General features: G+C 30.7%; 1 protein-coding gene across 1 annotated transcript; it reads left to right on the top strand.

Moving 5' to 3' along the window:
• The first annotated feature begins 1,793 nt into the window (after positions 1-1,793).
• LOC136986941 (HEAT repeat-containing protein 5B) lies at positions 1,794-8,958 on the top strand. Its single transcript, XM_067284583.1, has one exon. The coding sequence runs from the start codon at positions 1,915-1,917 to the stop codon at positions 8,005-8,007; it is 6,093 nt and encodes a 2,030-aa protein (XP_067140684.1). The 5' UTR covers positions 1,794-1,914; the 3' UTR covers positions 8,008-8,958.
• Positions 8,959-10,177: the final 1,219 nt, after the last annotated feature.

The following is a 10,177-nucleotide window of genomic DNA, read 5'->3' as shown; positions in this document are numbered from 1 at the left end:
TATTCGGCCTATTTTTCGCTATTTGGCCGAATACCAAATATTTAAATCACTATTTGGCCAAATACCGAATATCTAAAAACAGGAGTAAGAAATAACAAAAACATAGTAAATTAATCATTTTGATAACTTTTATTAATGCTGAACATTAAATTATAATTATTAAAGTTAATAAGAAATAGCATCTAACTCTAGTATTAATTATTTCGTAATTAAATAATATTATAGCCTTTATCTAGCCCGATACCTTACGGCATTGATGGCGTGTAGGTTAGAATGTATCAGGCATTAATGTTATTGTTTAGTTAATTATGTTATATTTGTATTCGCGTATATATTAATATTTTTTACGATATTTTAATAATGAATGAGCATTTCTCATTATATACAAAAGATAACATTTGAAATCATGTTAATTTTAAAAATATTGACAAAAACAATAGCAACAAAATATCACAAAACTTCACAAATAGAAACCCCCCAATAATATATTTGAACTGTTCCACAACTGGGGAGAAACTAGACCATATGTCCCCACTAAAGTATATCTTTAGGGTCCTATTCAGTCTACAAATAGGTAGTAAAAACAAAATTTTAGTGCTTAGAGTTAAAAAGATCGATTGCAAATAAAATAACTTATAACTTACATCTAAATACCAACAACTGCCGAATCATATCGGGCTATTTATGGCTATTACATAAATTATAAACCAATTTGGCACTAGAGGTAGATGTTAGGCGCCATCTCATATTAACTTTAATAATCATAATTTAATTAATTAATTTAAATAATTTAGACTTACTGGAAGAAAAAATCGTAGTGACAGCGGGCCAATAGAGAGCAGGGTGCGCGATCCTTGCCATAATGCGGTTTGTGCACCAATTTTCGTATGTGCATTAATCAAGCTGAATAGTTTGGCTGAATATTCGGTATTTGGCCTGAGGCCGAATATACTATTCGTTACATCACTACTACATATATTTGTTTCAGCAATATACGGGTACTTCTGATAATCACAGATAGTAAAAAAGATTATTGTTATTTTAAATAATATAAGTTAGTAAAAATTTTATCAACGAAATGATTTTGGAACATGTAATGTTTAAATTAATTGAAAAGAAATAAGAAATCTTACATAATTCTAAAAACTAAAGTAATAAGAAGCAAACAAAATCATAATTTGTTTTTACAAGTAAATAAATTAATTATTTTGTGGAATATTAAAAAATTTTCTTTTCAAAAAATACAAAATATTCAATTTAGTGATAAAATTAAAATTTTTATATTGTGAAACTAATTTTTCTTAGCAGATTCTATTGGCTACTTGTTATTATCTGCAATAATATCTTATTTTACTTAAAATTGAATTTTCTGTCATTCATATATAGTACAGTAGAGTCCCATACAATGCGGGGATTCATTACTCGTTATAGGAAATTGCGTTATCGAAACCTACATTATTACAAGATTTATGAAAGTTTAAACCTTGGCCTATAAGTTGAAAAAAAAACGTATACCTCTGATCGACAAAATTCAAGGATTGTTGCTTGCTTTATTTGCGCGTTGTATGGGACTCTACTGTACATCAAAATTTAAAACTGTTCAGCATATTATATATATATGTTTGACTTATTTTTTAGAATTAGTAATAGTTCATTAAGTACAATTTTACAATACCGTCAATGATATAATAGACTATAAAAAAATTAGATTGATGGTGATCAGATTTTTTGAGATTAATCTATAAAAATTTATCACTTTATGAATTTTTAAGAATCAAGTTCGTTGTTCTAATTATCATTAAATTTTTTATTTTCAGATTGTATAAATAGACTGAACTTTTTCAAGTGAATTCTGCAATTTTCAGTTTTCCTATATTCTAAATTTGTTAGTGCCAAACGATTATTTAGTTCAAGATGATGGAACTTTCTCATAGTTTGACTTTGAATGAGGAAGCTTTAGCACAGATAAATGAAGCTAAAAGACCATTGTTTGTGCTTGAATGGCTACGGTTTTTAGATAAAATATTAGCAGCATCACAGAAATCTGATATTAAAGGATGTCAAAAAACACTTGTTGAACAACTCATAAAACAAGTTTATCAATCACCTGGTCCACCAGCAAGAAAATTAATTGGGCGATGTCTAGCAACACTCTTTAGTATTGGAGATACTTCTTTATTGTTTGATACTGTAAATAAATTCACAGATATTTTGAAAAATCGAGATGATTCACCAAGCTTTCTACAAACAAAACTTACTGCTGTTACATGTATAGGAGCAATGTATGAACAATTAGGACGTATGATGGGAAGATCATATGATGAAACTATAAGCATACTTTTGAAATCTTTAAAAAATGCTGAATCACAAGCTCGTTGTGAAATTATGTTAACTACTGAAAAAATTGTTGGAGGCATGGGAGCAGCAGCTAGCCATCTTCATAAAGACATTTTCAAAGCAGTACGACATTGCCTAACAGATAGAGTTATGGCTGTTAGATGTGCTGGAGCAAAATGTTTACAAGAAATGCTAAAACATTCACCCTTTTTATATACCACTGATCTTGAAACAGTGGCTTCTTTGTGCTTCCGTTCATTTGAAAGTTCAAATTATGAAGTACGTTGTGCTGTTGCAAAATTATTGGGTTCATTGATTGCTATAACACAGCAAGCATCCCAAGCTGCAGTTGGAAAAAACAGATTGGCTTCATTAGATGAGGTTCTAGCATTAATGTCTGCTGGATTTCTTCGTGGTGGTATTGGATTTCTTAAGAGTGGAGCAGGAGAAATGATTAAAGGAAATTCTACTGTTAGTCGAGACATACGTGTTGGTGTCACTCATGCTTATGTTGTTTTATTGCAACAACTTGGCAGCAATTGGCTTGAGAATAATCTTAATGTTGTCTTAACACATTTATTAGAACTTGTTTCTAGCCCAAGAGCTGCAACTACTCATGTTGATGCAGTATATAGTCGTAAATGTGTTACTTTTATTTTACATTCAGTCTTGGGAAAATTGCTTGGGGAGAAAGCTCAAATTGCAGCTTGCAAAGAGTTGATACAAATAATTATAAAACATAGTAAAGAAGATAGTATTGCAGATTTAACTGGGAATAAAGATAATCAAGGAGAAACTGCTTTAAGTCAGCATGTTATTGTATGTGCATTACAAGAACTTGGTTCACTTCTTCAGACACTTAATACAATGGCTAGTCAAGTAATAGCTGATCCATCTGCAGGTATTGAAGAAATTGTTGTTTCTGTTTTAGTTCATTCTAGCCTAGCAGTACGTTTAGCAGCTGCTTGGTGTTTACGTTGTCTTAGTATTGCTGTTCCATCTAAATTAATGCCTTTATTGGATCGATGTATGGACAGATCTGACACTTTAAAAACATCACCAGAAGCAATTTCTGGATACACAGCAGCTATAGCAAGTTTGCTTGGTGCAGCTCGACATACTCCCCTTGGAATTCCACATAATAGAGGCAAGATGGTATTTAATGTTGCTGAAGATCTTTTGAGAAGTGCTTCGCAAAATAGTCGCCTTTCATTACAAAGAACGCAAGCAGGCTGGTTGCTTATTGGTGCTGTTCTAACTCTTGGTCCTTCAGTAGTAAGAGGATTGTTGCCAAGACTTTTATTAATTTGGAAGAATTCATTCCCTCGATCTGCAAAAGAATTAGAATCTGAAAAAGTAAGGGGTGATGCTTTTACTTGGCAACTTACACTAGAAGGACGAGCAGGAGCACTTTCAGCTATGGCTAGTTTTTTATTGCATTGTAAAGAATTGGTAACAGATGAAGTTATTCGTAGATTACTTACACCAGTTGAATCAGCTCTTATAATGTTAACTAGTCTGGGCCATATTTTTAAATCTTATGGACAACATTTAAAAGCAAGTGCTGCAATGGTTCGAATGCGTTTATATGAAGTATTAACACTACTGCCACCTAAATCATACGAGAGTAGTTATAATAATTTGTTAAGATTGTTGGTAGCTGAATTTACTTTAACGGAAAATCCTGCAAATACTACTACGTCATTATTGCGTGGTCTGTGTCATTCTAATGACAGTATTATTTTAGGATTTTGGTTACAAGAAACTGATCATAAAGTCATTGAAGATCAGTTGCAGCCCAATAGTGCATCAGGATCAGGAGCACTAGAACATGATTCAACTGCATTATACAAATCTCTAAAATTGGGAAAAATTGTTCCTGGGCCATTGCCATTAGGTGTAGCTGTAATAGATATGTCAGTTATATTATATGGTGTTATATTTCCTCATGTTGCATTCAAGCATAGATTACAAATGCTGGAACATTTTTCAGAATGTGTACGTCATACTAAAGCCACACGTCAGGAAGCTGTTCAAATTAATATTTTTACAGCTGTTCTCAATGCACTTAGAGCATTAGTTGAAACAAAAGCCAGACTTGGTCCAGATGAAGTAAAAAGAGCTGCAGTAAATTTAATTCTGAGTTGTTTAAATCATGTAAATGCTATTTTAAGATGTGCAGCCGGAGAAGCTCTTGGTAGAGTTGTTCAAAGTGTAGGAGATAGTCGATTTGTTGCAGAAATGGCTCAACACAGTTTTGATAAATTAAAATCAGCAAGAGATGCTGCGTCTCGTACTGGACATTCACTTGCCTTGGGTTGTATGCATCGTTACGTTGGTAATATGGGATCGGGCCAACATTTAAATACAAGTGTTAGTATTTTGTTAGCTCTTGCTCAAGATACAAATGCACCAATTGTACAAGTTTGGGCTCTTCATGCACTTGCTATGATTGCAGATTCTGGTGGACCTATGTTTCGTGCATATGTTGAACCAACATTATCATTGTTTTTAAAATTATTATTAAATATGACACCTACCCATATTGATGTTCATCAGTGTATTGGAAAATGTTTATCTGCATTAATAACAACAGTTGGTCCAGAACTTCAAGGAAATACTACATCTATCTGTACAACTCGTTCTTCATTTTTAATTGCATGTGCTATCATGCAAGATCATGGTGATCCATTAGTTCAAGCAGAAGCAATATCCTGTTTGCAGCAGCTTCACATGTTTGCACCTCGTCATGTTAATCTTTCAACTTTAGTACCAAAATTATGTGCTGCTTTAAATAGTTCACATCTATTATTAAGACGTGCAGCTGTAGCTTGTTTACGTCAGTTGGCCCAACGGGAAGCTCGTGAAATTTGTGATCATACTCTTCTATGGGCAAAAGAAGTAGGCCCAAAAGATAACAGTCTTCCTTTTGCAGAAAGTGGTCTAGATGGAATTTTATTTGCAATGTTAGATACTGAAACAGATTTCCAACTAGTTAAAGATATTCATGATACACTAACTAGTATATTGCAGGCAATGGCTGAAGATAGTTTAGGCCATTGGTTAAGTTTATGTAAAGATGTTTTAACTGCTGCTGAATCCAGTTCTGTTTCAACTTCACCTGATCATAAAGAATTAGAAGTAGATGTGCCAGAAAGTGAATTAGATATTGATGATGATGAAAGTTTTAAGACGGCTGAAGAAAATAATCGACCAGGAGTAACCCCAAGATGGCCTACAAGAGTTTTTGCAGCAGAATCTTTACAAAGAATTATTATTGGATGTGAAGGTAACAATGCACACTTTGATCTTGCAGCTGCAAGAGAAAGAAAAGCACAAAAGCCTAGTGAAGATTTTCTTGTCCTCCATTTATCAGATCTTGTTAGGATGGCATTTATGGCTGCAACATCTGAAAGTGATCCATTAAGATTAGAAGGATTGAAAGTATTAGAATTAATCATTGACAAATTTTCTAAAGTTCCTGAACCAGAATTTCCTGGACATGTTATTTTGGAGCAATATCAAGCACAAGTAGGTGCAGCTCTTCGTCCTGCATTTTCTTCAGAAACTCCTTCACATATCACAGCTGTTGCATGCCAGGTTTGCAGTGCTTGGATTGGAAGTGGTGTTGCACGAGATTTAAATGACTTGAGAAGAGTTCATCAGCTAATGGTTTCTTCATTGACAAAATTAAATAAGGGAAATGGTTCACAAATTTATAATGAAAGTGCCTCCACATTGGAAAAGTTAGCAATATTAAAAGCTTGGGCAGAAGTATATGTAGTAGCAATGAATCAAGAAAAGCAAAAACACTTAAATCAGAATGCAGATGTAGATGCTCATAATCAAGAAAGTTTACTTCGTCTTGTATCTCCTGAACTTCTTTCTCTTAGCAAATATTGGTTAGCGGCACTTAAAGATCATGGTTTGCTTTCTCTTCCTCCAGAATTTTGTAGTCAGTTGCCTCATGATGGAGGTGCATTTTATACCTCAGATACAATGGAATCTGTTCGTCGTTATTATAAAGAAGCATGGCCACCAATTTTACATGCAGCAGTTCTCTGGCTTTGTCATGGTGGATTTATTGATGAAACAAAATCAACTAATGAAAATTCTCTGCAAGATAAAAATGAAGAAGAAAAATTTTCTGATAGTATAACATCTGATAATTTTCATCTTCTCTTAGGTATTTGCATGGAAGCTTTATGTAGTCCACACTCCACTGCACCTCTTGAATGTATATTAATTTGTTTACAGTCACTTCAATTGCTTTTAAATAACAGCACACCACGCACAATAATTGGAGAAGACAAACAGTTATCAATTGAATTATGTAATGTATTACATAGATTATTATTAACTAGAGAAAGTCCTGAGTGTCAATTACTTGTAATGGATCTAGCACGACTGATTGTTGTTGCTCATCATGAAAGTTATGAAGCTGAGAAGAAGAAGTATCTTCGTGAACTTGCACCTGCAAATCAAGAACCTAAAGATGTAGATAAAGAATTGGCTTCACTTGGAGAAGGTGGAGAAAATGGTATCATTATACCAGAGAAATCAGTAGTTTTTGCTTTGTTAGAAGATTGTTTGTGTCTTCTTGTTCGTCATCTTCCACAACTTAGCCCTTCATTAGCTACCACTACTACTAATGTCACACACTGCCCTCTTGTTGAAGAAGCCCAACAGCTTATATCTGCTTCACTTGATGTTCTTGTACAGTTACCGGGCTTGTGTTCTCCACTAGGAAGTATATCAGTTCTTTCTGTGGTTTTATATTTGATTACTGGTGTTTTAAAAGAAACTGCTGTTTCAAGTGTTCAACAAACTTCATCAACTAATATCATTATTACTTCTACTATCCAGTGTCTAAAAACACTTGCTTCCTCACCTTTCACAAAAAATTCAATTTGCAAAGATGAATGGATTTCTCTTCTTCAGAGCACACTATCCTGTATTCTCGATTTTGGAAAAACAAGTGTGCCAAATAAGCAACCAGATCAAGTTTCTATATTGTTAGCTGTAGCAGTATTTATTCTTAGTGCACCATCAGAAGTGATTTCTGTCCCAAATCTACAGTACCCTTGTATAAATCTTTTCAAACAAGCTTTGCAACAAAATGGAGAAAATATTCAATTAAAATGCTTACAGACATTGAAGTCCATTTTTCAGCACCCTAATGGTAAACCATATATCCATGCCTTAGCACCACGGATTGTTGAACTATTAGGCCAGAATGCATCTCAAATAGTTACAAGACAACCTCTTACAGATATAAAAGTATCAATAATCTTGGAATCTCTACAAACTTTAGAAACATTAGTATCAGTTGCCCCAACAGATAAAAAAATCCACATGTTAGAACTTTATGTACCAATATTAATAACTGTTCTGATGGAACCAGATAATCAAAATCAACAATATCCATCTCATCGGATGCTACACGATTATTCTTTACAGCAACTTTTAAAAGTGGGACCTCAATATCCGCAAGAGTTCCGTCTTATTATCAGCAAAAATGCTCATCTTAAAACAAGATTAGAAGCCAGCATAAGAGCAAGTCGATTGGGAACCACTACAGTAGAAGAAAATGTTCAAACTCCACCTCGTATTACTTCGACTTCACCTTCAATAAAACTGAAAACTGATTTTAGTAATTTCACTGGTTGATTATATATGTGTATTTATAAACAAGAAAATGCAAAATTAATAGCCTGGAAAATTTTTAAGATTTATAATTTGTTTCACACAAAGTATTGGTGATATCAAAACGTGTTGAACAAATTATATATAAATATTCTACAAATTATTTTAAAATTGATATTTTAAAGTATCTCTATAAAATGGTAATTGTTTTCATTCTTCATGAATTTCTATGAAATGTGAAATTAGAAAACTGTATTTGAGAAGTAATGCTGTATAAAAATATTTAATTGTTTAATAAGAAAAGCAATAATTATAGTATATAAATCAAGAACCAAATTTGAGCTTTATATTCTATTAAAAAAAACTTGTATTTTACAATAATTAACATATTATTATGGCATTTAATAGTTTAGTTGAATTATGAAATTTTTACTAATTCCAGCAAATTGTTTCTATTCAATTAATGAGTTATATACAATATATATATATTATATATATCAAAATTTTGTATTTTATGATGATTATTTTATAGTGTGTAGATTATTCATTCTGAACTATATATATATATATACACATAGATATATTTAAAATTGTATAAACTTGCTTAATTTATAAATGAATTTTGAAAGTATATTTTATAAATTTCAAAAATAACAAGCAAAAAATTAATGCACAGAATAGCGTATTCATTATTTCTGTTAGCGAATGTTTAGGAATTGATGAAAGTAAATAATGAACATGACATGGACCAATTAAGAATTTGAATGTATATAGATAATGTAAACTAAAAATGGAACTTTGTATTTTTCTGCTTAGTTTTCATAAGATTTTTATCATAAAGAATATGAATGCCATATTGCCAGATGTTTGATTTGTTGTCGTTTCAATTTTTCTTGATTATTGTAATCAAATGTAAATAAAATATATATATATATGTATAACTGATGTAATTTATTAAAAAACAATTATAATTTATAGTAATTGATTAATTTTCATATATAAATCTAAACGAGTGGAGCAAATACTATGTTGTTAATAAAAATGAAAATTGATCTCTTTCCAGTACAGTATAATACAAAAATTATATCTTAGTACCAGGTAAGTGTTGATTTCTAAGGATTGAATTGGCTTAAGTTTTTTAAAATATAATTTAATAAAAGAAATTTTTTAACATTAATATATTCTTCAGACAAACATGCAATAACTAATGTTTGATTTTTGATATTCAAATTATTAATTTATAGGTTAATTTACAACAGAATAATTGTTTCTAATTTAGAACATTTTCTTTTCATTTAATGTTAATTTTTAAAATGTTTTTAAAAGAGAATTTTACAGATGTTACTCTGATCAAGCATAACAAATAGTATAGTCAGTTTGTTGCATATTTTACTATAATTTCTGTTTTTATACATTCATTTAAAATGATTTATTTACATTTCAATAACTGTTACGCATCACTCTTGCAAAGACTCAAATTTCTGTTTATTTGCTGATATAGAACCCATTAAAATTTTGTTTACATCATTTTCTCATACGGTCACTGTTTATTTTAAAGACAATTTATATTTATGCTTTCAGTCACTAACAAATGATTGAAAGCAGATAACCAAGAGAATTTCTTTGCCAATTATGTTATTGCATCCTTATAATAATACTTAGTGATATGTTTTTAAATGAGTTTATTGTATTAAATCTCAAAAATCACTAATATCAAAAACATTTTTACAAGATTATTGTTTAATCATGCATTTTTATTAAATTAAAGAATTAACTCTTACATTGCTATTATTTCATTCTGAAAATTATTCAGCATTTTCTCTTTTGCATTATATTGTATATTATTTTAATAATACTGTATTTGTGAAAAAAATAATATAATTGCATTAAAATTTTTATTTTTAAATAATGAAGCTTATTTCTAACTTAAAAATTTGCATAAACATTTTAATAAGAAATAATATATTCTATTACTAAAATTACAACTTTTAGTATGGACACATCCACTTTATTCAGTACTGTATCCTTCATACAATACTGAATAAAGGGATGTGTGATAGTCTAGGTCTTAACCATCACTTTATTATGAAATAAAAAAAGACATTAAAAATAAAGACACATTTTCAACAAAAGAAAATAGATTTTTAATTTATTAAGTATGCAAATTGATAACAATCTTATGTAATACATAGAA

Source organism: Centruroides vittatus, unplaced genomic scaffold (assembly GCF_030686945.1).
Source record: "Centruroides vittatus isolate TY-2023 unplaced genomic scaffold, ASM3068694v2 contig_1215, whole genome shotgun sequence".
NCBI lineage: Eukaryota > Metazoa > Arthropoda > Arachnida > Scorpiones > Buthidae > Centruroides > Centruroides vittatus.
The sequence above is the reverse complement of the archived record's forward strand: the minus strand, read 5'-3'. Positions and strand labels throughout refer to the sequence as shown.